General features: G+C 42.2%; 2 protein-coding genes across 3 annotated transcripts; both read left to right on the forward strand.

The window, feature by feature from the left end:
• Window positions 1–396: 396 nt before the first annotated feature.
• GTF3C6 (general transcription factor IIIC subunit 6) lies at window positions 397–5072 on the forward strand. 2 transcript variants are annotated; one of them, XM_082755923.1, is made up of 6 exons: window positions 397–550; window positions 1094–1174; window positions 2360–2423; window positions 2987–3031; window positions 3171–3284; window positions 4241–5072. In XM_082755923.1, exons 1-6 carry the CDS (start codon window positions 488–490, stop codon window positions 4612–4614), a joined length of 741 nt encoding a protein of 246 aa, XP_082612049.1. In that variant the 5' UTR covers window positions 397–487; the 3' UTR covers window positions 4615–5072. The 2 variants fall into 2 exon arrangements, with proteins under 2 accessions (XP_082612049.1, XP_082612050.1); XM_082755924.1 differs by having other exon boundaries at window positions 398–550; window positions 3174–3284.
• A 1099-nt stretch (window positions 5073–6171) lies between these two features.
• Window positions 6172–17719, forward strand: RPF2 (ribosome production factor 2 homolog). The gene is made up of 10 exons (XM_082757670.1): window positions 6172–6271; window positions 6371–6503; window positions 7574–7611; window positions 8517–8556; window positions 10102–10183; window positions 10278–10354; window positions 11654–11753; window positions 16040–16142; window positions 17160–17304; window positions 17458–17719. The coding sequence occupies exons 1-10, from the start codon at window positions 6249–6251 to the stop codon at window positions 17635–17637; spliced, it is 921 nt and encodes a 306-aa protein (XP_082613796.1). The 5' UTR covers window positions 6172–6248; the 3' UTR covers window positions 17638–17719.
• The last annotated feature ends 10235 nt before the right edge of the window (window positions 17720–27954 follow it).

Below are 27954 nucleotides of genomic sequence, written 5' to 3' on the forward strand. Positions count from 1 at the left end.
GCTGTGATGATTTTTAAATGTGTATTCAGAATAGGGTGTTTGTTCTGGTTTATTTGAGCAGATTTTTTTTTTTTTTAGAATTGCACTGATTTTATCTGAAGACATAAAGACCTGGTGCAAAAACTTAACTCCCAAATACAGTAAATAGAAAACAGTTAAGAGCCATTAAAAGGCTGGGCTCACTGCGCACATACTCATCTTATGCTGAGTGCTCAACGAGCTAAGCATCTATTTATCTCCTTTTAGTGGCAGAGCATGAAATTAGTCACTCAAAACCTTATTTTTATTTTTCAGCAACCCTTCAGTACACCGACCCACACAACACCCCCGCCGCCAGGGGGCCGCCGGTGCCGCGCCGCCATTTAAGGGCCGCCCCGGCGCCCGCCTCCTGCTGGGGGCGGCGGGAGGCGGGCCCGCTCGCCCCCTAAGATGGCGGCGGCGCGCTCACGTGGTGCGCGCTGAGGGGAATGCAGGGAGCGGGACCGACATGGCGGCGGTAGAGGGAGTGGAGGGGGGCGAGAGGAAAGAGGAGGACGAAGAGGAGGTGGAGGTCGGTCAGCGCGCCCGCCTGGGCTTCACGTTTCCCCGGGGATGTGTTAGGAGAAGGGGTGTGGTGTTGTGGCTCCCTGCGGGGCTGATGTGAGGAGGAGCGGGCTGCGGGGATGGCGTCCCCCTGAGGGGCTGCCCAGGCTGTGCTGAGGGAGGTGGCGGCCTTCCTTCCCTCCTCGCGTGTTGACATTTACTCACTCGGTAATGGTTCTTGAAAGCTTAGCCCTTCAATAAAAATATTTAAGAGTTCTTATTTTCTTGTTTTCTTTTTGAATTTTCCTCACCCAAATGTTAAGGAGTTGCAAATAGTCATTGGTTTCAAGACAGCACGTTGTAAAGAGTTAAAAGCAGTCATTCCATGCAACATTTCCTTCACTTAACCCCTCACTATAATATCTAGGTAAATACTTAACCTTTGGAAAATGTAGGCAGTGCAGAATAAGTTGTTTTGGGGGTCTGTTCATTCTGAAGGTCTTCATTTTCATATATTTTCAGGAGTTCAGATGCATCAATTAAAAATGCGTGTTATAAACTTATCTTGTAGGAGCAGCTGGTCATGGTGGAGCTGTCAGGAATTATCGATTCAGACTTCTTAGAAAAATGTGAGAACAAATGCAAGATTTTGGTGAGTGATTGCAGCACAATAGGAAAGGGGTAAGTGAGTACACATGTGAGCAAGGGAGTGGGGATGTTTCCAGATTCGTTAAAGCTGATAAAATTTGCATCAAGTCTTTGATAGAGAATTGCATGCACTGTCTGGACTGTGTTCAGTTGCCGTTTGTGGTCTCTCAGTATCAGGAGTGGCATGTTGATGAAAATAATACTACACAAATATAAAGAAATATTTTCAGAGGTAATAATAAACTCAGACTATTATTCCCTCTGCTTTTAAGCTCTTAGTTGAGTATTAAATGATGTATTTTACACATTTAAAAACAGAAACAAGTGTTAAGCACATTTCTTGAAGAAACTTAGACCCAGCTTAGAGGCAAAGACCACATCTGTCTGTGCTGTGCTGTACTTACAATGTTTTCTTGTAGATACTACCTGATATGATCCAGTGCTGTAAATGTAAAGGATAACTCAGTCTTAAGTCTATGTTAAATAGACCAGTATTATCTGGCTGTTTCCTTGCATTTAATATACTTAAAATAGCATGTATGGTGATAGCCTGAAAAAGTTGTCCTAAATGTTGTCTATTTTGTTGTATTTCAGCAGTACACTGATTCTAGAGAAAGATTGGCCGTACCATTTGTAACAGTTATTGGCACTGTTTAAGCCTCCCACAAAAACAGAAAGAAAACTCACCCCCTCGCCCTTCTACCCCTGTGTCTAACATTGCGGGAGGATTCAGGGCCAATTTAATGACTAAAACTGCTCTTAATACGTTTTATAGAAACTAATAAATATTAATTTAATTGTATCTCTTCATCTTCCAGGAATCTGCTGGCTTGTGTAAAATAATAGGCTCTGCTGAATTCTCTAATTCGTTTGCATAAATCTTGTTTTAAAGATGCGCTTTTCTCCACATGAAGCTGATAGTTTGGGAAAGGTTTACGGTCTGGAATCAGCTGCTTTTCGCTAATACCAAAAGAAACTTTTTATTTCATATGTGTAATGTGATGGAGTACTTATTTTTTCTTGTTGCTACCTGATGTTGTTTTGTTGTTGTTTTTAACCTGCATTTATCTTTTCAAGGAATTAATTTAATCTAGATTCTGCTATATCTGTCTTCTCATCCTTGAGTAAGAAATGTGCCTGGACTAGCAGACACGTGACGTTTAATGCATTTTTTTCCATCTTCTTGTAGGGAATAGAGACAGAGAGGCCCATTTTACAAGTGGACAGATACGTCTTTGCAGGGGAATACGAAGGTAGGGAAAAAAAACAATCTCCTTTTCACGTAACCCAAAGAACTTTCTTAATATCAGTTAATTTCACTGCAAATGGAAAATGTGGGACCCTTAAGCACTGAAGTTCTGGATGGTGCCTGAATAATACTACACAGAGCAGCACCAGCTAAATTAGCCATGCGCTCATGTTTAGTTATTGGAAGGTGTGCCTGGAAGCTGACTCTGGGGTGTACCAGCTGTATTTCTGAAAGAAAACCCGAATATAAAATGCCCTAGAGTGCCCCCTAATGCTTACTGTCTCATATACAAGCAGGACTTGTGCTGTGCAGTCTGTGGCTTTCCTGTTTGCCCTATGGTGACAAAATTGGGAAGAAAACGATCTGAAAATCTCTCTTGTAGTGACTTGTAGTGACATTCAGTGTCTGTAGTGCTCCTGTCTGTTTCTGAGTTGGCAGTGGTTACCAGATGCAGGGCATTTGGATGAGGCTGGAAATGAGAAACATTCCCAGAGCTGTGCCAGTGGGTGCAGCATCTCTGGCTGCTGAAAGTTAGTCTCTAAGGCTGTCTCACTTTGTTTTCCACAGATGCCTTGGGAACCTGCGTGGTTTTTGAAGAAAACACAGAACATGGTAATTGTTACGATCTGATGTCCTGTCTGCTGTGGCAGCCTCTGAAATTCAAAATAATTTCGGCTTGTTTCAGCTGATAGTGGAATTCACTATAATGATTGGGCTTTGGGTATTGTTTTTTTTTCTCCTCTTTTCATAGTAGATGCAGAAGGCAACCAGAAAGTACAGCTCAAGTACAAGTGCCATACGATGAAGAAGTTGAATATGACACGGACGCTTCTGACAGAGAAGAAGGAAGGAGAAGAGAATGTTGGTTAGTGCCTCTGTGCTCTTACTCTGATAAAATTAGTTTTGGCACCAGTTTTGAAATCTGAGGCAATATCTTTGCATTGAATTGTTCTTCACTGATTTTTTTTTTATTTCAACTTCTTGAGTCTGTGTAGTAGTTGAAAATCCACCATATCTGTAGCAAGAAGCTCCATGTTTTATGTACCAAAACTAAATTGTTCTTAGCGAATTTACAGTTAATTGTACCTGAATTTAACTTACTTTCAGGGATATACATAGCGGAGAAAACATTTTTTTAATTTTGTAGGCAGAACTCAGTGCTCATATGTTTGCTTTACTTCTGTGGATTTTTTTTTATACAAAATTCTGTGCTCCTGCATATTCAGGTACTGGGTATCCACTACATAGAATAATGTTAATTAGCAGCATCCTCCTGCTTTTAGTTGCTGCTTTTCACTCTAGTCAGTGTTGCTGCTTCACATTTTAGGAATACAAAGCCATATAATGTTAAATGAGAGACAGTCAGTGGGACATCGCTCATGGGAGATATAATATGAAATGTTATCTAGAATCTAAGCAGAGATCAGCGTTCTTATCAACACCATGCATTCTTCCTCTCTGTGTCATTAAGTAGGAAATACCAACACTGAAACTATTATTTTTGAAGTGACATTAACTAGAGAATGTGCTGCTTAGTTAAAAGGCCTATTTATTTCCCACGGGAGCAACACTGATACCTACTGCAAAATACTTTGTTTCTATACCCTGAAGGAAGTTTAATAATGTGCGTACAAAGTAACCAAAACATCTTGTGATTTGGCTGTGTGTACTGCCTAAAAATCTGTTGAAGGGGGAGTGGAATTGCAAACTTAAATGTTTGTCTGGCTCAGGGTTAATAAACAACAGACTTAAGCTAAGAACAAGTGCTGTTAGGACTTCACTCCTTTAGTCACTAATACCAGGTTTCCTTCTTCGCATCAGATGGCGTGGAGTGGTTACAGATCAAGGACAGAGACTTTTCCTACAGCAGGCCTAATACGATTTGTAGCTTTCTGCATGAAAAGGAAGATTCAGATGAATCAGCTCAGGCCCCAGACAAACTAGCTGAAGAGTCAGAGGGAGAGGTGAGTGACAAAGGAAATTCTGACACGAACTGTGATCAGGTTCAAGACAAGCTAGCTGAAGAGTCGGAGGGAGAGGCGAGTGACAGAGGAAATTCCGACACAAACTGCGATCTGGAAAAGCAGCACGGCTTGGAAACAGATGCTTCTTCTCTTCCTCTGCCTCATAGTCCTGCTTCTGAGGCAGAGGGATCTCCTTCTGCAAGTGTTGCCTTAGAAGATGCCCCTCCGTGATGTCAGCTCTCATCTCTTCAGGATTTCTTCATGGAATTAAACGGGCCAGCTTTTAAAGACCAAATGTATAGGCTGTGACATGATTTCCAGTTTATCTGAGCAATTGGCAGTGGGGAAAACTGCCATGTTCTTGTGCATTCCTTTTGTGTTTGGAGTAGAGTGGGGAGGGGTTTAGTGCTTTGGTTTTTTTAAATGCTGTTGGGAAATGTGTGCATCTCTACCTCAAATTGAAGAAGAGGAAACAGTTGCATAATAAAAAAAAACCCTGCCTTTGAAAAACATTGATGTATTGTACGGTTTGGGATGCTTTGTAAAAAGGGGGAAAAAACATTCTTGAAAGTCCTGGAACTCAGGTACAGCCTCACCTTGTGTGTAATATTCCGCTGCCTACTGTGTCTGTTCTTGTACTGCACTGACTGAAAGAAAGATTCAAATAAAGGTGGCTTTCATTCGGTTTGATAAAATCACTGGTGTTTGATTACTTGTTAAATTACTTGTTAAACTTATTTTGCTTTTTCTCTATCATCTTCTGTTTCCCTGACTCATCTGAGAAATATTTCCTCTAGGAAGGGACTTCAAGAGGTCTCTAGGTTGGCTTCTTCTTTAAAACAGGGTCAGTGCTGAGTTAGGTCGAGTTGCTCAGGGCTCTGTCTAGTTAGGTCTTGCGAACCCCTGGGTGCTAATCAGCAGCTAATATTTTGGTCTTAACAAGGCACCTGCCACGCTTCCCTCCTCCATTTTCTATATGACATAATGTGTGTTACATAAAGAGAATCTGCTTTTCTTCCACCCCAAAAACTTGTTGGCTCTGACTTGCATTTTTATGAAGGTTTTTATGCCTACACTCTACCTGTGCATTGGTGGTTCCTAAGCTGAGCCCTGTGACTGTATCATGGTCCCCAGCTAGTCTGTGGGTTGATATTACTAATACGATTTATATTGTTTATTGTACTTTCATGTAAAAAAAAAAGTGTGGTGCATTCATGACTTCTTTTAAAACCCAGTGTTTTTAAGTGCTACTGATTTCACCTCAAAAAGCTGAACATGTTGGCTATTTGGCGTACAGCTCAAAGGGAGGGAGGGTCTTAAACTAAAAACTAAAAAAGGTGCTGGGTAGATACGGTAACACAACAGACCTGCAGCAAATCATCATCCTTGTGGGATTATTTTGTACTGTTTATGCCCTTGTGTGTGGGTACCCAGCATCACACCGGTCAGCTGCCCTGTCTGACATTAAGCACTGTGACAGTTGTCAGCGTGTGCAGACTACTGATAATATTAGTATTCATTTTTGGTATTACTACTTAAAAATATATATATATAAAGTTTTGGAGGATATTTGGGGGTGACCTGCCTTAGGGCAGGGGAGCACAGGAAGCGGGGCTGTTCAGTTCCAGGAGGTGATTCTGAGGTAGTTGTGGGTGGGCGGGGGAAGGTTTTTCTGTTTAATATCTTGCCGATTTTATCAACCAAAGCCAATTTTAGAAGTATTTGGTGTGCTTTCTGTTAGGATTTGGCTTTTTTGTCCCATTTCGGCCCGCAGGAGGCAGCAGCAGGCGCCGTGCGGAGGCCGCATGCTCCCGGGCGCTGGATGTGACGCGCTGAGGGTGGGCGGGCAGCGGCCGTGAGGCGCCATGGACGCGCTGGGGCGGGTGGTGTGAGTGAGGGGCTGCGGGCGGGGGGAGAAGGCGATGAACAGCCCCCGGTAGGGATTTTATCCGTGCCGGGGTCCTGAGCCGCTCGTGTCTCCTTCCAGGAAGCCCAAAACCAAGAGGGCGAAGAGGTTTCTGGAGAGGAGGGAGCCCAAGCTGACGGAGAACACGAAGAACGCCATGCTGATAAAGGGGGGGAACGCCAACCTGACGGTGACCGAAGTGCTCAAAGACATCGTGAGTGGCCGGCAGGGCGCCGGTGGTGTTCAGCAGCACCCCTGCCGCACGGCACTGACCTCTGCTTTTTGTTACATCGCTTTCATTTCAGCTCTTTCTTGGCTTATTGCTTACTTTCTATGAATAAACCCATCCCCGATTAATTGGGAGCCAAGATTAGGATTACTGACCTGAAGGGTTTTGTTGTGAGCAGGCTTTTTGAGGTGACTTCCTTTCTGCGTTGATTTGCACAAACAATTGCTTTATTTCACGCGATCGTGTAAGATGTGTTATAAATGGCTCAGTCTTCAAAATAGGACTGTAATCAAAGTTTACAATTTATTAAAGGAATAGAGGTAAGCAAACAGCGCTGGGTGCGCCGCGAGTCTCTGCTCCACCCAGACGCACACCAGTGACATCAAGCAGCTGATTTTTATGCTCCTAGGCTGATACATATTCATCACTGCTTCTAAAAAATACGGGGTTATTATAATTAGTTTCCGGAATCCAAACCCTCCTACTGGAGCATGCGTATCAGTCTCCAGTGGTCCCTCTGAGGGTCTCTCGTGCTGAAGGCTCATAGTCTTCCTCCCTCTTGTCCTTCTCCTTTGTCCAACTTGGCTGTATGTCAGAGACTTGTGCAGCATCCCCTGCAAGCTTTCTCTTTTAGTTGTTCTTCAGCTCTCCCTGTCTCCTTAATCTCCTGGCCAGCTATCAGAAACTTGCATAGTGTCCCATGCAATAGCCATAATCGTTAGCAGTTATTCTGAAACCCCCCAGATACCAGAGACTTCAAGGAAAAGCCTACAAATACATTTCCCTTCAAGCTCTCTATTGACACGAATTGCTAAAACATTCCTTTGCAAGATACGAGAATCATATACATTAACCACTCTGTTTTTCTTAGACTTGTGGTTATACAAGGGTATGTATGACAGAAGGTCACATCCATCATACCATGCGGCCCTAGCATTGTTCCATATTGACACGAATCAGATGAACACATTTCACAGCTGCAAGGTTTTAGAAAGAGCAGTTTTGTGCCTTTGGGTGTGTTTGTTATAATGCCTGTTTAACTCTGTCTCTTGCAGTATGCCGTGAAGAAACCTTTTGCTGTACTGTATAAAAAGTAAGTGGCCACATGCAAGACAGTGTTTGGTAGTTTCTAAGCATGAAGAAGAAAGAAAATAGATTTAGTTTAGACATTAGGAGGAAATTCTTCACTGTAAGAGCGGTGAGGCCCTGGCACAGGCTGCCCAGAGAAGCTGTGGGTGCCCCATCCCTGGAGATGCTCAAGGCCAGGCTGGATGGGGCTTTGGGCAGCCTGGGCTGGGGGGAGGTGTCCCTGCCCATGGCAGGGGGTGGAATGAGGTGGTCTTTAAAGGTCCCTTCCAGCCTAAGCGATTCTGTGGTTGATTCTATGGCTCCATGAGTCTCTGCTGCCTAGCATGGGGGCTCGACCAATGGAAGGGGTCACAGAAGGTGACAGAGATTCATCTTAAATTTTAGTAGAATGGAGACAAGCTACAAGTGTTCGGTGTTGATGCTGAGCCCAGTTCTGTGCCAAGTGTTACAGAGCAGTTATAGCAAACTTGAGTGGTTGGCTTCCCCAGTTCTGCTTTGTGCAGCCAACTAGCGAGGTTCTGCGTAGGGTGGGTGGGCTGGGCTGGTTATGGTGATAGGCTGGTCTTGCTCAAAATGGGAACCTGGTGTCCATATAGACGTAGTGCAGAGGCACTGAGAGTAGCAGCTAAACTGAACGTGGGATGAACAAGCAAAGGCAGTTTGTGAAGTGTCAGTGGCATAGCTGTCAGTGGCACAGGAGGCCCCAGGAAAGCTGGAAAGGCTTACTGAGAATGGCAATGGCACTGCCAAGGAAGGAACACCTGGTGGTATTAATACAACTTTTAGTTGGAAATGAAACTGAATTTCTAATACTGGAGTTTCCAGCAGAATGCAAAATCACTGTGTTATTAGAAGACAACTAAAGTGCTCATCTTAGCTTTTACTATTTTCATTTTTTTCCCCTCTCAGGAAAAATATTACCAGGCCTTTTGAGGATCAGACATCATTGGTAAGTGTAAGCCCTGTCTTGTCTTTTCTTTTCTTACAAGGTTTTGCAGCTGTAAAGTTACTCATAACTTTATTGGAGGATAGCTTTCTTTCAGTCTATGATAAATTAGATGAGAAACCAAGTCTTTAATAACTTTGGATAAGCTGAAGGTAAGTTTACATCTGCATTTATGGTGCCAGTAGGCGTTTTATTCCTCTAGCTTCAAGACAGAACCCTGATACTGTGGGAGTGCTGGTGTTTGCCTGAAATGCATGTTTCTTGAAACTGACAGGCAAATTTAGGAGTGACGTAACAGTGCTTGATATAAAAGAAAGGGCTTTATTTTGGCTTTCTAAAAGCCTGTCCTTTTAAGTGCCCCAGCTTATGAACCACTTGTTTTTGAGTTGGTGAATTCATAGGCTAAAGCAGTTAAATGGAAGAGTCGTAGCTTTCTGTGACTTTTGGCCATAGTCAAATGGGGGAAGAAAAGCTCAGCAGAGTATTTTTTGCAAACACTTGCATCAGCACAGCAAGTATGAGATCTGAACTTAGACTTCGATTTCAGTGTTCGGTAAAGCACTGTCAGAAACGTGAGCAATTTCACTTAAATACACGTATTTGGCCTGCAGTAAGTTGGAAAAGGGGCTTGTCAGAGGCTGAGAGAATGTTTTGGAAGGGGAAGTGGCATCGTAAATCCACTTAGTGATATGCATCTATCTGGATTTTGTCTCAATTTAGTGCTTTAAGGTCAAGCTAACTTATGAGCAGGTAGAGAAAAAATAGAGGGGCTGATTCCAAGGTTATATCACACACATTTATACTTTAATTGAATCATTACTTTAGCTGCTGAAATGTCTGTCATTAAGTCACTGTATCTAACAAAACAAGAGAAAGCTGGTGGTGATGCACCATCATGATTTTACATTAAAGCCAGAAATGAGTGATCCCAAAATAAGTTGTTTTTTGTTTTTGTTTTTTTTTTCCCACTTACCATGCTTTAGTAGTGCTTGCTCTGTGCCACTGCTGGCTCGTGTATAGGAAATGAGGGTCAGCTTTCCAATGTGTGAGGCAGTTGTTAAAACAACTCCCTGAAGACACTGAAGCAGGGAATTTGGGGCTACAGAAGTAAGTAAAGCTGTGGAAAAAAAACTCAGATACACAAGGCAAAAATGCATTTTCTTGTCTTAAAGGGATTGTGAAAATAAAGGGGAAACGTCTGAAAAAATCTCTGTAATTAAGAAGGGAGAGCAGAAGAGAGAGGTAATGCTCCTTAATGATCATTAAGGAACATTTTTAAACAGTGAAGGCAGCCAGTAGTGAAGGCCAAAGGGCAGTGGCTGAATTATAAATAAAAGGAAATTAATTGTTATTTAATTGTTATTAATTGGATCCAGCTGCCAATTTTAGCTTATGGGGCTGAGACGTACACTTTTCTGGTAAATGCAGTTGTCTTCATTAAACAGCTCCTCAACTGAGATGTCTGTGACACGTACCTTCTCTAAATATTTTTGAACACTTACAAACTGGAACTCACAATTTATTATGTTTTCTTTTTTCCAATTGTAGGAATTCTTTTCCAAGAAATCCGATTGTTCTCTGTTTCTGTTTGGCTCTCATAACAAGAAGAGACCTAACAACCTGATAATAGGTAAGAGATCTGTTTTATATGGATGAAAGGTCTAGCTTTTAATAAATATTTAAGTATCTGGGTTTTCTTCCTCTCTTTTTTTTCTCCTCTACAGGACGCATGTTTGACTATCATGTCCTGGACATGATTGAGCTAGGCATTGAGAACTTTGTATCCCTAAAAGATGTCAAGGTAAGGAATTGCTGCAGCATTTCAGTGACATCTATTGGTGGATTTTGTTGGTGCACTGGCATTTTCTGTGCATTAAAGTCCACCAGAACCTTTTTTAAATAGTGTTTCATGCAGTGTTTGGGGACTGCTTATTTATACTAGGGTAGAATATTACGTTTTTTGCTCTGCTTTTTGTCTGGGTTGCAGAGGGCAAGCTTGCTGTAGGCTTTCTACAACTTCCTTTAAAAATTTCCTTTACTCCTAAAATGTTAATTTTTAATTAAAGAGTTATATTTACAAATTTTTTTTTTGAGATGCTACCCGTGGGAAGGTCCTATATAAATTGGCATGCCCTTTCAAAACTGATATCACATTAAAAACCAGAAGGTGGCCCAGCCATCAGAAGAGACAGCACGGAGTAGCTGTGCTTGCAGCCTCTTCCCACCTCCCCCCAGTAAAGTTTGTCCTGCTGTGCAGAAAAAATATGCAGCAGTACCAGCTGGAAGTGTTTCCAGTCCATAACCAGAGAGGCACTCTGAAATTTTTAGCCTTCAGTAGCAAATAAATGCCAGTTTTCAGGGAACTGTACTTAATTCAGACAGACAGCTAACATTTTGATTATTTAAACTCAGAGAAAATTCACCTTTTATCATCATGTTATGTTTTAGTCTTGCCAAATGAGCCAATTTTGTACTTTTTATACCAAACACTTCATGTGCTGCAAAAATAAGGTTTATGATCCTTGTTTTCATTAGTTCAGTGACAGGACAGTTTAGAGGAATACTGAAGGAATTTACTTTTATAAAGGTGAATCTTTCTCATAAATTCAGATGGTTTGCAGTGAGTGTTTTCATACCATTGCATATTACATAGATGGTAGCACCATCTATAGCAGGGAAATGATAGTCAAGTAATTGTATTTGTTCACCAAAATGAGAATGAGGTGACTGACTAAACCATATTTTGGCTTTTTTCATGTACTCTCCAGAGTCAAAATATAGATCTGCTTGACTCTAGTTTTCTTGGTAGTGGTTGCAGTCAAATTAACCTTTTGTTTTCAGTGCAAGGTGTTATCTTGTGTGTTTCGTAGTAAAGAATCTCTTCTTTTAACCAGCAGAAGGGTAATAACATTCACCCATGTAGAAACAGGCCTTCCATATGTATACAGTGCTGTTCAATGAAAAAAAGTGTCTGTCTGTCCATGTTGATCATAGTTCACAATTTTCATTCCATGTTGAATGGATAACCAGCCATTAAGTCAATAACGTGTTCCCTAACGTGGTCTGAATTTTCCTCGTGTTTGAAATCCTTATTCCGTAGAACAATAAATGTCCCGAAGGAACAAAACCGATGTTGATATTCGCTGGTGACATGTTTGAGCTCAATGAAGAATACAGAAGACTGAAGAACCTTCTCATTGGTCAGTGTTTGGAGTATTTGAGCAGAGGGATTGCGTAAATCTGTAGCAATGTGATCTGTTGGGAAATGCTGGTTTGTCAATAATTGTTTGCTTCTGCTCAGCACAGAGAGAAATCGAGAGGGGGCACTTGTAAACCTCATGTGACGTGAAATTAGAGTTAAGTAATCACCCTGACTGACAGAGGTGAAGAAGACTGGCCTAAAAGATTCCAAAGTTGAAGTTTAGTGCTCACTGAAATTCATAATTTTGATTGTCAGAAAACTCTGGCATTTTTCAAAAAGTCTTTTCCTTGTAATTATACTGGGTTAGTACTTTTCTAACCAAATCATGTTTTGAAATATCAAATTTTGAATCAGTGGATTAAGTTCATGAGGTGGGATGTCTTTGCTTACAGGAAACATCACATAAGGATAATTGAGTCTGCTTTCATCATGCAAGCATTTTCTGTTGGAAACTTGACGAGTTCTAACAAAAGTGCCATTGATCTGAGTATTTGGAATTAATATGTGCATTGAAAATTAGCTGTAGATAACAGCTGGGTCGTAATTTCAAGGCATGCTGGGATCTTAGTAAATTCAGTAGCGTAGAGTGTGTGGAGTTACTTTGGTTTGGTTTGTGTGTTTTGTTTTTTTTTTTCCCCTTCCGTTTCATGGTTGGAAGCATCAGAAGTTGAAGCACGTTTTAGGATTTTTCCAGGGAACTATAAAAACGATGAAACTTCTCTTAGGGTAACTTCTGGGGACCTGGAGGTTGTATGTTACAGCATCTCCTGACAGCAGAGGGAAAAAAAGTCTTGCTAGGGTGGCAGGGTGTTTTTTTTGTTTGTTTGTTTGTTTTTCTATTTAGTGGGTTTCCTAGAAATAGGTTACTTTTTTATTTTTATTATTATTTTTTTAAAGCTTTACTAGAATAGTAAAACTGTACCAATAAAAGCAGCTGTGTTCCTGCAGCTCATTCTTGGGGTGTACCAATTCGTAACTGTTGGTCTCTGTAAGATCTCCCTCTCATGTAGAGAGAATATAGGTTGGGCTCCTTTTTCTAGGCAAACAGGCAGAATTATTGCTCCCCGTACCCCCTTGCTGTTACGATTCCTCAAAGCCAGATGCTGCATCTGGAATGGGACTAAAAAGGGAGCAGGAGAGGAGAATGCTTGCATCCTCTCAGTACAGCTGACTCTTTCTTGGGATAGATGAAGGAGGAGTAATTGTGCTTGTAAACCTTTGGAGGTGGGTGACTGTTGGATGTGAAGATCAGCGGCACAAACATGCGTTGTTTAAACTCACTATAAGTGAACATTTACAGTGCAAGAAGCACGTGAATTATTTTCTAAGGTGTATCAGGTTCTGACATCTGCATGATGTTGGTGATTGGCATCCAGCTGTGTTCCTGCACCCCATTATCACACAGCTTGGGGCTTTAAATGGCAGGCATGCACCCTTAGATAGATGCCAGATAACTAACTGGTCTTTCCTGTCCTATTTCTTTTGAAAAGAAATCCTCTCTCCTCTCCTGCTAATTTGCCTGTAATGACTCTCTGCAGCCGAATGTACTGCAATTGATATCCAATTTTTCTTCCTGAATGTACTCCAAGTACCCCAAGTCTTGATGTTCTGTTCTGTGAAATGCCTGGATGCGAGAAACAACAGACAAAGGGAAAGGTTAAGTCCTACAAGGCTTGAAGGTATCAGCAAGCAATTAAAATAATTCAGCTGATAATTTGAGTGCTTTTACCTGATAGGGAAGAACAGATTCATTCTGTTTCTGTGTAAGATTTGGTTTTAGGCTGCCACTCTATTGCTGAGAGAGACAGAAAAATGTCTACCAAACAGCAAGTGGTTTGTTACCGTAGCAGTGCTGTTGAGATCCCAGAGGGAGTATTCGATAGCAAACAGCTTCTTGTTGCCAAAGCCATGTGGTGCCAGGGATGCTGGTGAACAACCAAGCTTTCCTTGGCTTTTTTATGGTATCAAAAGGGTTTGTGCGTGTTTGGAGTATTGTCTTACAGCAGTTTCTTTGTAGAATTAAAAAGCAAGGGTGAATTATTGTCTTCACGGCAGCCAAACCCTGCTGAAGTGACCTCTGTCACTTAAGCTGTGAAGTGCACGGAGTTATTTAGAAGGTAATTAAATGGCAGCTGCGTTTTTCTTTAGAGACCTGGAGGGCAAAGACACCCTGTTCTTTCTCTTTGGCTTTCGTTGCCTAGCAAGATGGTAGTACAGGCATCCATTTACAGTGTAAGTCCTTGCAATTCAGCTCATAAAACTCCAGTAACTTGTATTTATTAAGCATTTCTTCTCTCACAACGCTGCCTGCTGGCCAGTTCTGCTATTACACGCCACTTCCATTTAGAAATGGCCAGGCATTACACAGCTTGCTTATATACTTTCTGTCTAGTCCAATGATTTGTAGGAGTCCTCTACAATTTTCTTCATACTGTCTTATACAGATATTTTTTTTAAATGTCTTAAGGATTTGTGTTTTCCCCCAAGAAAGGGGATGGCTGGAGGGAAAAAATGTCTGGGATAGGCTTTAAACTCCTCCCATGATAACCATGGCTACAGAAGTTACAGTATTAACCAGCTTTTGGATATGACCTGATGCAAAAAGAAGTGTATAGGCTCATGGTCCAAAAAAAATTAGGGATTTGACAGTTAGGAATCTGAAAATGAAAAATGTTCTCTGAAGCTCTCTGCAGGAAAAAGTAAATTAGAAGTGCTGGAAGCATGTTGAGCGCACGAGGAAGAACTAGGAATGGAAAGAGAGGAGCAAGCAGTTCTCTAGTCCAACCAAAGCAAGAGCTGTAAATTAAAAATACATTAAAAATGTCAGCTCTCTGGGCATGCTGAAGCGTAAGGTTTCTGCAGCTGTTAAACACTGCCAGGAAACAGAAATTCCTGACCACCTGCATTTGTTGGGAAGAGATCGTCCTGTGGGTAAAAAGATGTGCGATGCCACAGGAAAACACCGAAGGGAGATGTTGCCAATAAAACCACTGACACTGGGATCCTGCAGAGAGCTTGTCAAAGGGAAGATGGATGCAAAAAGCAAAAAAAAAAATCAAAAAAAGTATTTTATTTGCAACTTTTCCTCACTAACCCAGGAGAGGAGGAGTTGTGAGTATTGAATCGACCAAGGACATTTCCTGGCCAGACTCCAGCTGATATGTGCCAGCAAGACTTTGTTTTGGATGTCATTCCAGCACTAATAATCTTGAAAAAAGGTAGTGGAGGAAAAGACGACTTGCCGAGGAATCTGCAAATGGGACAGAACGGAAGAGACTGATGTGTTTTGCATCTGTTAGCAGCTCTCCTCTGGTTCGGCGTTGCCTTGTCATGTTTATTAGCACACCTTGTTCCCTCAGACAAGGTCACGTTCTTTCTCCACCCTCTGCATGTGTTGGACAGATTGCTGTGCTTGTTGCAGGCGGTCTGATTGCATGGTATTTTTCGTGACCTTTTATAAGAACCCGGCTAAAGATGGCTAGTTCTGTATTTAACCTGTATTTCAGTGTTCTGTTTGCGAACAGAGTATTTTCAGTGTCTGTTTTTGTAGGTGTGTTTCGTTTATTAAGTAGAGAAAATAGTAACTGCGATCACAAATGCTGCGTGCCCAAAGACCAGAAGTGCTTTGTCGGGGGGGAGGTATGAAAGAGCTGGGAGAAAACCTTTTTCCCCAGAGTCACTGAGAAAGAACATAGATAAGATTAAAGCAAATAGTTTTATTCTGTTTCGAACTGTTTGTCACTTCTTTGCACTCTCCCAAATTTGGCTCTGATTAAGTGTGTTAAGTATTAGTTTGAATGCTGTCTTAAAAAAGACACCTGAACTAATTAGCCTAAATATCAGAGATACATTTCATTTCTATGACTTTGCAGCTAAAAATTGAGAGGAGTAGACAATTCAGTTATCCCAATCACCTTAATAAAAATAGGTTACTGCTCTGAAAGCATGTTTGCTCTTCTCCATTTACTTGGTTTTAGATAACTTATGTATATTGCTACTGAATTGTCTCTGGAAAGTCGCTCTATTCCTGTCAGGATCACAGAAGCATCTGGGTTGGAAGAGACCTGCAAGATCACCTAGTCCAACCTCTGACCTAACACTAACCAGTCCTCCACTTGAATTCACGCACAAAGACCTAACTTGATGCTAAAAGAGAACCTCTGTAGGCATCACATCGCTGCAGTGGTGTGGATCTGTTATAAAATAAGCCGATTTGTTAGTCATCTCTTGGTTTGATTCTCAGTCAGGAAACCTGCCTCTTACTCTTTTCAAATGTCCTTTTAGATTTCTTCAGAGGTCCCACTGTGCCCAGCATTCGCCTGGCTGGCTTAGAGCATGTCCTGCACTTCACAGCCCTAGATGGGAAGATTTACATGAGGAGCTACAAGTGAGTATGGGTTTCTTCTGTGTTTGCTTCTTCGGTACGCTTGTCAAGGTTTCCCAAAACTCAGCCTGCAGTTGTGTAATTGAGCTGGCTGGAGCAATAGTTCACTTCATTTAGAAACTGTTGTGCGTAGAGGTTACTCTAGCGTAGCTCAGAGTAAGTTGCATGACAGAAGGGAAGCGCTTAAGCCCTGTACCTACATGTACTGCTTCCTTCCCTTCCTTGCTGAGCTCCTCCTAGCTCGGAGGGCTGCCCTCGATACGGTTGGATGGCCAACGTGTTGTGAATTCGACCTTGTGAACTGGTACGGTCTGAGTGCTATCTTAGGCTTCTGAGACTGATCTCAGGCTAATTTATAGGGCTCTCCTCACCTCCATTTGTCAAAGAGTGACAGGAGCTAGGCTGTAGCCAGAGGTACACAAGGAAAACACGGACAAGATTACCTTTCTTTGCTGCACTGGTGTTCGCTCACAGTCCATGGCCTTTCCTTAGCAGGTTGTGTTCATAGCTTGTGTGTTCCGTGTGATTGTATGATTTTTGTTATAACAAAATATCTACAGTCTCATTCTAAATAAATAAATAAATAAACTAACACAGCAAAACAAAATGAACACCGCCAACAACAAAAAAATCTTGGCTAGGGCTCAGAATGTTTTGCTATAAACTGTAGCACTTGCTTTTTCCCTGTCTGTTAACGCACAGGGCACTACCTAGGATTTGAGGAATGGCATGGCTTCTGCAATTGAATTGTAGCTGTTGTAATGATAATGCTGGTCCTATTTAGAAATAATAATAAAGTGACCTAAGCTAGATTATATTCTGGGGACATTCAGGTTGTGGAAATGAATGGTAAAGTATTATTGACAGACATCTTTCTCAGTAATGGAGTTTGCAGTAGTAATTGTTTTTAATAGTCTTCCCAACCACGTGACTGAACATGCCCTTTAGGAAGACAGATAAATCTGTAGCACAGAGGATAAAGTTGATGTGTTTTTGGTTTTGATTTTTTTTTTTTTCTAGGGTACTTCTGAAGAAATCTGGCTGTAAAATACCAAGAATTGAACTGGAAGATATAGGACCTTCATTAGATCTGGTTATGAGGAGAACACACTTAGCTTCAGATGACCTTTATAAGCTGTCCTTAAAACAACCCAAAGCTCTGAAGGTATGTACATTGGGAACATAAGTGGCCTTGCTTTTAGGCACTTGATTTTGTAGTTTACTGGTAAATGTGGATAGTAAAGCCAGATACCTGGCTTCTCAGCACAGCTATGGGCACACAGTACTCAGAAATACTAATGTACTTCTTCCCTTACAGCCTAAGAAGAAAAAGAACATATCCCATGATGTGTTTGGTACAACTTATGGTCGAATCCACATGCAAAAGCAAGATCTTAGTAAACTGCAAACAAGAAAACTGAAGGGGTTGAAAAAGAGGCCCGCGGAGAAGTCAGCTCAAGATGGTGGAACTAGCCCCAAAAAGCCAAAATCAGCGTGATAGTCTGGACATGCTTTGTAAACCCTTTTGTATCTTTGAATTTTTACATAAATTGTAATATAAAAATGTCAGACATAAAACACTCAGCTGCCTTTGTTGCTTTTTTTTAATTAAAAAATATTTTTACTGGTTTATCATTTTAAAGGGAACATTGGGGTATTGAGCTTTAACGTGGAATCTGGTTATTTAGAAGAAAAAACATGATGTCACTTGCTTAGTTTTCCAAAGCTGAATATTTATTCTCTTGGTGTTAGCAAACATATGCTAGTTAAGCAGGTGACTCATTTCCCAAACAATTTTGTGGCTATGATGTTGGGGAACCTTGGTCAATCAACCTATCTTATTAATTCCCTGCAGGACCAGGGTAGTGTATATGCATAATACATGCAATATGACTTCTGTGGCCATTTATTGTTTCTGTATTTCAGTTTTTACACAGCTGCAATACTTAAACTACAGATCATTTTCTAAAGTGCGAACTCAAACCGTGTCTGATGCCAGACTATGTTTTTAATTATTGCACCAAGCCCTACTTTACACTTGCAGAATTGGGAGTGATTAAGGTGTTTTTACCGTGTTCATCACCATGGTAGCAAAGTACCTGATACTTGCTTCAGGCATAAATGAAACCTTTACAGTTTGAATTTCAATCTTTGATGCTTGATTTGTGCCCAGATTAGAAGGAGCAAAGGTAAGTTAGTGTTTTTACTGTTCTTAAGTATTTCTACCGTGCTTCATTTTACAGTATGTTTAGCAACCATGAAAGGCCCAACTATTTTTTTTTTAACCTGCATTTGAAAGCTGCTTCCCTCTGAAGTTTACGTCCATCAGTTGGTGAAGACTCTGTTAAAGGCTTGGATAAAAAGGATGAGAGCTTCAGAGCTTAGTGAAAAAGGATGAGAGCTTCAGAGCTTAGTGAGACACAGCTGTGGCATTCTACGTTTTGGAACATACTTAAAAACTGTTTTTTTTTTTTCTTCTGCTCATCTCTTTGGACACTATTTTTCTGTCCTTTAGGATAATTATGATGAAAGTGTGTACACAGCAAGCTTGCTCTTTCCAGTTATATTTTCAATACTTTCTTGCTGTTTTTTTTTTCAGAGTTTAATCAACTGAAGTATCACATTAGAAACAGACAGTTCATTATTTTTACTGGTTTCCCGCATCCTGGATGGAAGCTGTTGGGAAGCTTTGCTCTCCTTGTGAGAGAGCTGGGCTGAACACATGCCTGTGCAAATACCTCGTATGATGTTCTTATTGTGCTGGTTTGATCAAACTCGCAGCGTGACAAAGAAAGGGCTTTAAAGGTTTTAAAGGCCTTTTTGAGGGTATTTAGCTAAGAAAAATATACATCTTCAATGTTCTACCTAAAAAATATGCATCATACAAAATAAATTGCACAGCTCTCTTTATCCTTATTTCTAGTCTAACCAGGTATTTGAGAAATGGATAACTGAATAAGCTACTGCAGATTTGTGCTCACCACCCATCTCTCTGAAATGCAAACCGCTCCAGTGTTCACTGAAAGCAACATTTGGTAAAAGCTATACAAGAACTGCACTACTGAGTCGTCTGTTTTTGCGAGTATCCTTTTACTCCTGCTTTTTGTACTGGTGAAACAGTCACAAAGGACAAAATATGAGGCAAGAAGTTGCCTAGATCCAATGTAAGGATATTTAGGCTATAGCTTTTTCATACTAGTTATGTTATGTTGCTAACAAGGATTTCAATTCGCTCCATTTCTCTTGAATACTTTGTTTTAGTCGAAGTGGCACCATCTTGGTGTGAACTGAGTGGGCAAGGGAAATTTCTTAGGGCAGAAGTGAACCACTGAATGCGTGAGGAGATGGGATGATGGCAAGTCACAACTGAGCTCACCCTGCTTCTTCTGGAGTTGGGCCTTGCTGTGAAGCAGTGATTAAGCCATGAAACGTGTGGCTGATGTGATCTCAGACGTACAGCGCGCACAACTGCACCTCTGCGTGGCAGGCACTTGGTACCTTGTGAGTAGCTGATTTAACTCAAGGTAAATGGAGATATGAGGGCTAAATATAACAGCTTTCTGCTGGCATGTTCTAGTTTCTCACAGTCCTACAGGCGTGAGGAAAGCTGTCAGGTGCTGCAGCGTGGCCGTGTGCGTGGGGAACAGAACACGCTGTGCTCGGAGGGCAGCTGATGAAAGGCGCCAGCCTCACCTCGGCTGCCCCTGGCCTCCAGAGGTTCAGAAAACAGAAACGTGGCCCCAGGGTCCGTGTGGTGTGGGCAAGGCACTGCTGGTACACCCACCCCTTTCCCTTGGCTTTCATCTCCTCACCTCCCAGAGATGCACTGGAGATAGCTTTGTTTACGGGTTGAGCGCAGGAATGAGCTTGGTTTGGAGGCGATCCCCGCTGGCGAAGCATTCCTCCCGAGGCTGTACCTGTGCGGTGAAACAGAGGGGGAGTTGCAAATCAGTAGCTGAGCCCGTGCTGTATTTATCCGAGCCGCAGGATGGCAAGGGCAGGGGCTTGTGCCTGCTGCAGGGCCGGGGTTTGTAGGCTCACGTTGCGCAGCTCTGTGGCTGGTGTCCTTGCTGCTGCCGTAGGTACAGCTAACCTAAGCAGTGATACGCCTAGAGTTCATAGTCTACCTGCACTATATGCTTACTTTGCTCTTTTCATGTGGTAAAATTTAAAGAAAATATGGAAGTGAGGGTAGATACTGAGCGACGCCGTGCCAGGCCCTTGTGGGAACCTAGGCTCTAGGTTTTGGGGGATCGGTACAACAGGACAGAAGGAGCGCTGAAGGGGATGAGCAGCGTCTGTCTGAAAGGAGCGTATGAACTCCTTCCCATTTCCTGGATTTTGTGGGTCTGAGTTTATCTGCTGTTCCTGGGCAACCTCATTTGTTTTCACCGAGTGCCCTCGGGGTTTGCCTGAGATGGGGTTCCCGCCCCCGCTGGCGTGGGTGCAGCTGGGGAGGGATAGGAAAGAGCTCGGCGAGAGGCAAGGCCAACACCACAGCCATGCTGGGAATGGCACTGACTGCCGCCTCCTTCAGCAGCCTGAGAAGGCCGAGAGGGCCGCCGCTTACTCCAGAGGCTGTCAAATGTGAAGAAGCTCAAGGAGAACTGTGTTACCGAGATGTTTCCAATACCAGAGAGAAGGGAGTGGAAAATGTTAGCTATACATACAACATAGCCATATATAATCCGTATTAACACGTGTTGTATGTGGTGCAGGGCTTATGTTTGTGAGTGAGCTTCACCACAACTTTCCCTGTGAAGCAGACACCATTTCACAGGTGTGACAGCAACACCTAAATGACTTTTGGAAGGCATCTGCATGTTTTACCTTTGATCCCAAAGCAAGCCGTGAGTTCCTTGTCTATTTGATGGCTTTCATGTGCCTTCCTGTGCCTCTCCCTGTGCCTGTGCTGTGGTGGAGCTGGAGCAGCTGGCACCAGCGCTTGTCTGGAGTGATGTTGACCCGTGTGGAAGCACCCCACAGGGGTGTGTTGCTCTGTAAAGCTCACAGAAGCTTTGAGGTCTGTCAGCGCACACCCCTGACATGCCCTGGTCAGTAGTAAGAGGGGCAGTAGTTCATCTGCATGCCCTCTAGCAAAGCACAAAGAAATCTATTCAGTTTTAAGACAAGCTTCAAAACAATATTCAGAAAATTTCTTGAAATGGTCTCCTCTCCCTCAGGATTAACCTTCTGACACAACTTCTGATGTGGCATCTCTCTTAGCTGATTAGCTTAGAGAGCTTAGCTTATTTCAACTTAGGATTTTCTCTGCTACAAAGATTTTTATTTTTTTTTCAACAAATTTCTCCCCCCCCACACCCCCGCCTTGATGCTCTGGAGCTATGCTATGAATGAGGCTTTTTGAGCTGCATTTGAATGATTTTGTTTAATGAGCTTGAATGAAATACCAAGTTGTGCTTTTCCTAGTCTGAGCATGGGCAGGAACACTGCACGGTGGTATGTTGTACTTGGAAAGCCAGCACTGCAGTCCTGAAATGTTTCAAAGACAGATTTAGTTATTCTCCTCAGTTACGAAAAATATTTTACATTTCTTTTAAACCCTGTTAGACCTGTGTTGCTGTTTTCAAGAGGCAATAGCTGATTAGGCTCTCAGTTATTTCTTTTCCTTCTGTTCCTGGAAGGAAATTATTCTGTGGCTTACGTGGTGAAGTGACCGAAGAGTTTAAGTGTGTATAGACAAAGCTGTTCCTGTTAAAGAAGAAGTATAGTTAAAGGAACAATTAGGAGAAGTGAAATGCTTTTCCAGCATATAGCTGCATAGGGCACAACAAATCTAGCCCACAAGATGCTCTCATGGTTGAGGTCCTATCAAGGGTCCTATCAAGCTCGTTCCTTTAGAGACTCATGCTTGTGGCAGGAGACTTAGGCTACCTGACACGTGTGCCTTGAGGGAAAAAAATGCATTAAATGCTAGAAGAGAAGAAGGAAAAAACTTGTCAAAATTTGTGCTTTACTAAAATGGTGCCAGCATTTGGTCAGAGCCAGCTCCACTAGGCTTGTAATGGATTCTGGGAGCTGAGTTTACAGGAAAGTTTTGTTCTATTAAAAAGTAGAACAGGATGAACTTTTCAACCTAGTGGGTAAAGAGCTAGTTTCCATGGGCCTAACTCTGTAAGCAAAACATATGCGTGCTAAGAAAGAACAGGCAAACTTTTAAGACATGACTTTGGAAGAGGTGTTTTCTCATAGCAAAAGCCAGATGACTGAAATCAGAAACTCTCTGGTCTTCTAAGTCTTCTCCTGGGCATTGAACATCTGACTTGCAAGATGAGAAAGGAGAGATCAGAAGAACTTACATCTGCAAAAACAATTTTGAGGCCTGTAAGAAAACTGATGTGTACATAAGTATGGTGTGTTGGTTTTAGTTGGTGTTTTTTTTTTTATTTTATTTTTTTTTTCGGATGAGAAAGAATCATCAATTATGAAATGAAAGAGTAAGTTCTTTAATATCTTTTCCTGTCTGTCACACAGAGAAAGCTGTTGCCTCCCCACACACACAACCATATGGGGGTCCATAAGAGCACCACAATATAAAGTAACATTTCATTTCTACCTAAGGATCATGAGTCAAGTTCAGCCTAAAAAAGGTCTTAGGGCCCACTGAGACTCTTATTTAAAAATAAAAACCACAACTCCCCAACTCTAGATTTACTTGGCACTGGTTGTTTTATAGCAGACTCACTGGGGAGGTTTGCCTTGAAGCTTATTCTGTCCTTATCCAAATCAATGAAGTCCAGCCTTCACAAAGAGCAAGTTTTGAATGCTTACAATTATTTATTTGTTGTAGGACCGTAATACTAAGTTTCCTCAGAGAAGGACCCAGAACCCTGTTGCTCTAGACAGAGTAAACACAGCATAAACAAGAAGTCCTCACCAAGGTATCGACGCAGCACATGGCTCTTCAGAGACTGAACGTGCCTTTCCCACGTTGTAGTAGCTTCCCTTTAAAACAATAATTAAAAAAAAGCCTTCAGACCTTAGCCTTCGAGGGCTCCTGTGTACTTGCATTGGACGCTGTAGAAGAGTGTTGAGGGCAGTCTGCCCTAGAGAACCCTGTTTCTTGCTGCTGCTGAGTGAAACCCAAGGGAAACCCTTAATGAGAACAAGCATTCCTGTTTTTGTTTGGAGAATCGTTGTTCTTCTTTTGTGTTTTGTGCTTGCCAAGAAGCACTTGTGTGATTTAAGTGATTTGTCGTTTTAGGTCGAGGCTTTGGGTGGGGGATATGGGAAGTCCTGGATCCAGGTTCTGTGGACCAGAAAATCTATCTCAGCTTGCGGCTGAGGGAGAGGTCTTAGTGGGATCACTAAGGATTAACAGTTGTTTAAATAATGCTATCTACAGGATGAATGTTTGTAAGCGATACGAACCCTCCTTTTCCAAACACGCTGGCATCTCCCAGTCTGCGATGAGAAAAAACTGTTGAACTTCTGGGAACGGCAACATTTGCAGACCTTGTGGAGTCCTAATCATGCGAAAAGCCAAAAATTGCCATTGAAGGAAAATTCTGGGGGTAGGAGAAAGTTGATTTGTGATCATGGAAACATTTCATACCTTTATATTCAGTACCACATGCCAGTAATGCCAACAGTAATGCTCAAGTTTTGTAAGTTGAAGAACAGTTAAGTGGGAACAAAGTGCTTTACTTCTTCGAATTTTCACCCGTGTCACAAGACCAAAATCACAACCATGCTCAATTCAGAGCAAGAATTGTTTCTATCTGAGTTGACGTGAGAAGGGCTTTTCTAAAGATAGATGGGTTATCTGTGCATTTTCCCCCAGACACGAGAAAATAAACTGTGTTATCTGAGGTAGCAGGGAACTACAATTGTGCGTCACCCTGGAAGCTTAAAATGAGGGTAAGTGTCCTATTCCAGGTGCTTTGGAAAGGATAAGAGAACAGGGAAAAGCTCAGCAGAATTTTCTTTCAATACCTAATATTATTTCGTAATACAAGGAAACCTGCAGTTTATTGAGATGGAGATAATTTCCCGTTTGTTGAGGGTTTTGCTGTTAATGGATTTTTATTTTATGACTTCACCTATTGGTTTACTGAGTAGATCATTTTGGTATCTCAAATATTTTGTATTGATCACTTCCATAATTTAGTTCTGTAGAGTGAAGCAGTAATTATTGGGTTAAACTTGAGGCCTGATCATCTTTTTGGGTGTCCATTAGCTCTTTCATTTGAGAGTTAACAGATAGACATTTCCCTTCACCTGTTTCATGGCAGTAACGATTTAATAGGCTTCAGTTTCCTTAGTGATTTCTTCCCCAAGCTGAGGAGTTCTGATTAATTCAAATGCTTTGCATGTAGAAGCAGTATCATATTGCTAATTTGTCCTCTTTGTACTTTTTCTAGTTGTTATTCTTCCCAAGAAATGTGATGTGCAGAAGTGTATGTAGTATTGAAGGTACTGTTGCAAGACTAATTACGATGTGCACCAACTTATTTCTGATCTTTCTCTTCTTAATAATGATTAATGAGCTATATGCCTGTTAGATATTGTTGTTTAGTGAGCTATTGCTGTCAGAGAAGGAGCCAACGTAAGTCCACGATGTCTCTTCTCTACTGAGCTTTCTAATTACTAGAAACTATTAATTTAGGTACATAGAGAAGGGTGATTTTTTTTTTTCCATTTGTGTTCTCAGTGTTGAATTTAACCTTCTATTTTCCTCCCCAGTTACTGGCTATATTCAAATTCTTCCACAGCTTATAACTTGGTTTAGGTTGGACATATATATTTTTTGAATCAGATTTTATTTATTTATTTATTTTTAAAATCAGATTTTATCCACATTCTCCGGGATCTTTGCCAGGCCCTGTGATCTGGCAATGCTGACCAGTGTTCTGGTAACTCAGTGATCTGACAAAGTTTGCTGATGATGGATAACTTGGTGTTGTAGAGATGAGTGCCACCTGCAAGGATATCCAGAAGACTCTTCTGAGAATGCTATTTTAACGCCAGTCAAATTAAATTTGCTGTTGGTAAGTGCAAGTGATGAACAGTCCTGACATCAGCTTTAAAAAATATAGATATTCTGAGTGAACCAAGGCTATTTAGGAGTAAAACTTTTACGAGATTACGTTAGAGTGAAGAAGTCCCTCTGATACTCTCAGTCAAAATAAAATTAAAAATATATATATTAAGAATTATTATGGGAGAAGAAAAATAGAGTATTAAAATTTGCTGCAGTAAAAATTTAAAGTGTGTCTATATCCTGAGTGCTATGTGCAGTTCAGCTGTCCCTGACCCCTACCTTGAAAAAGTCCATAGCAGAGCTAGCTCAGAGAAGGACAAAGATAATCAGGAGATATGATATGGGGCGGCTTCTATATAAAGAAAGGCTGAATCAGTCCTTCAGACTGGGAAAAATATAACTGAAGGGGAATATAGCAAAGACATTTAAATTTATGTACGATGTGGAGACAGCTAAAAGGAAAAGGTTGTTCCTGTATTGGAAGAGACTGAAGGATTGGAAGGATAGGTAATTCCTCCACCTTAGCAAGCTCCTTTTGAGTATCCAAGCCAAAACCTTATGGAGTTTGATAAAGGTTTGGGGCCCCCCAGAGCAAAATGGGTATTTACAGATGGGGAAGGCACAGGGAGGGCACTGAGGTGGTCGGGATGCTGGAGCACATCCTGCATGGGGAGAGGCGGGGAGGTGAGGAGACCAAGGGGGGGCTCCAGCTCCCATCTTCTACCACCTGATGGGTAATTGTCAGGGAAGAAGCAGTCACATAAACCTACCCCGTGTCTTCTCACACAGAAAGCTCTGAGAGAGACAAAACTTATTTTCCAACCAGAGCTACTGATCTCCTTCCCTTGAAAGTATAAAATTTCCAGTTTGATTTCCAGAAGAGGAGAATATTTTTCCCTCTATTTTTAAACCAACACCTCACCAAACCATAGGAGCGTGGCAGATCCCTGAGCACAGATCCCTTCTCTGCTTTATTCCCCCATCCCTTTCCAGAGCCAGCCTGAGCAGCCTTGCAGGCGCTTCTGGCCCCGAGTGCAGACTCAGCTGCCGATTGCGTTGTCCTGCTCCCCTGTTGCACCATCTCTTTTGCTCAAATCCATTTCCAAATTTAGCCACGCAGATGAAGAAATAAGCTGTGGGCAAAGACCATTCCTGGCTTGGCCGGCAGATGGCAATTACTGCTTTCGTTATCTCTAATTAGGAAAAGAGGTCTTGAGGCGGCCTTGAGAGCTTGCAGAAGCAGCAGTTTGCAGCAAGCGAGCCTCTGTAGTATTGCAGTGAGTGTAAAAAACACCTCTGGAAAGGGACTTCGGCTTTCTTGTCACCTGCCCACAGATCAGATATCAAAGCTTACAAGTCTGATTATTATTATTTTTTTTTAATCAGCTTTGTTTCTGGACTGCTTCCTCTCACAGCCAAGGGTCCTGATGTTCATCAGCATGGATAGCTGAAATTAAAGAAAAAAATAATATATCTATGTGTGCCTTTCTTGTTGTTGTTACAAATCTAGGGAAAAAGAGCTGTTCAGAGCACGCAGGTAAGGATAACATTAATAAATTGCAGCCTCCTGGAGGAGGTTAGCAGTGAGGGCTGCTGCAGCAAAATAATGTAAACTAGAGCCAGATCCTTTGCTGAATAAGGAGAATGATTCAGGGCTGACGTAAAGACAGTCCATAGACACTACGCTTCATGGACAAATATATCAACGCTGTCCTTTCCCTTGCCTTAATTCCTGCTTCATTTTCACAGTGGGATGGCCGCGTAGTGCTGGCTGCAGCCCGGTGTTTTGGGGACAGAGCCTGGGGACGAGGAAGGGGACAGGGGCCTCGAGCTGCCCCTGGGCCTCGGTCCCCAGCCATCCTGCCGCCCAGAGTGCAGAAGTCCTGAGTAAGCACGGGGGAAAAAATCTTTCTTAAATGGTTCTCTGGAGGCATTTTTACCCAGAGAAGCATAAAGAGGGCATGAAGTGAGCTTTATTTAGCTTTGCTTGGCTCGAAGTTGAGTTGCCCTGACATGAGACCGAGGGCTGAAGGGAGGGAAGAAGGAAATTAGTGGGAAGAGGAACTCGGAGTCCTCCCAAAAAGGCTGGTTGGATTTTAAACACTTAATATTTCAGAGCGACTGAAACAGCACATTTTTCTTTCCAGTCATGCAGCTGTGATCAAACCATAATGAGAATGAGTTCCTAGACCGAGCACGCAATTAACAGTTTTTAACTCAAGGTCCTTTTTCCTGAGCGACTGGAGATAAAGCAGGAGTCAGGCGTCTGCTGCTGGGTTTGTATGTGGCCAGAGCCCTGTGAAACCTCGCCTTGTCAACAAAAGAAAGTTTCCTTGAGTCAGGAGAGGGCATGCCACCAGAAACGAGCCAGTCAAACGGGAAGTCTGGAGGGGCTGTCTGGCCTCAGGCTTCAAAGGAAGCCCCGGGGTCTGCTGGTGGTGAATAGCTGAGGCAGACCACAGGGCCCGTGCTCAGAAGGTTGTTTAAAAACAAACAAAACCTGTAACTCGGACGTGTTTACGGAGAAGAAATTCCTGCACGAAGGCTGTGCCCCTTGCTTCAACACCAAACTTGTTTCTGAAAACTGTTGTTGGGAAACAGTGTTATTAGGATCAGCAAGGCAGACCGGGAAGGAATTTGTCCAAGTAATTAATTAGAGAGGCTGGCTGGGGGCAAGGGACAGAAGAGACTCACTCATGGTGGTGGGCATGGGGTTAAACAGGGCATCTGCACCTGGCAATTTGCTTGGGGAATTCAGAATTAGAGACACGCCGGGTCCGTCTGCACCAGCGAGGCTCTGAAATGCCCGAG

Source organism: Aythya marila (assembly GCF_965140915.1).
Source record: "Aythya marila genome assembly, chromosome: 3".
NCBI classification, from domain to species: Eukaryota; Metazoa; Chordata; class Aves; order Anseriformes; family Anatidae; genus Aythya; species Aythya marila.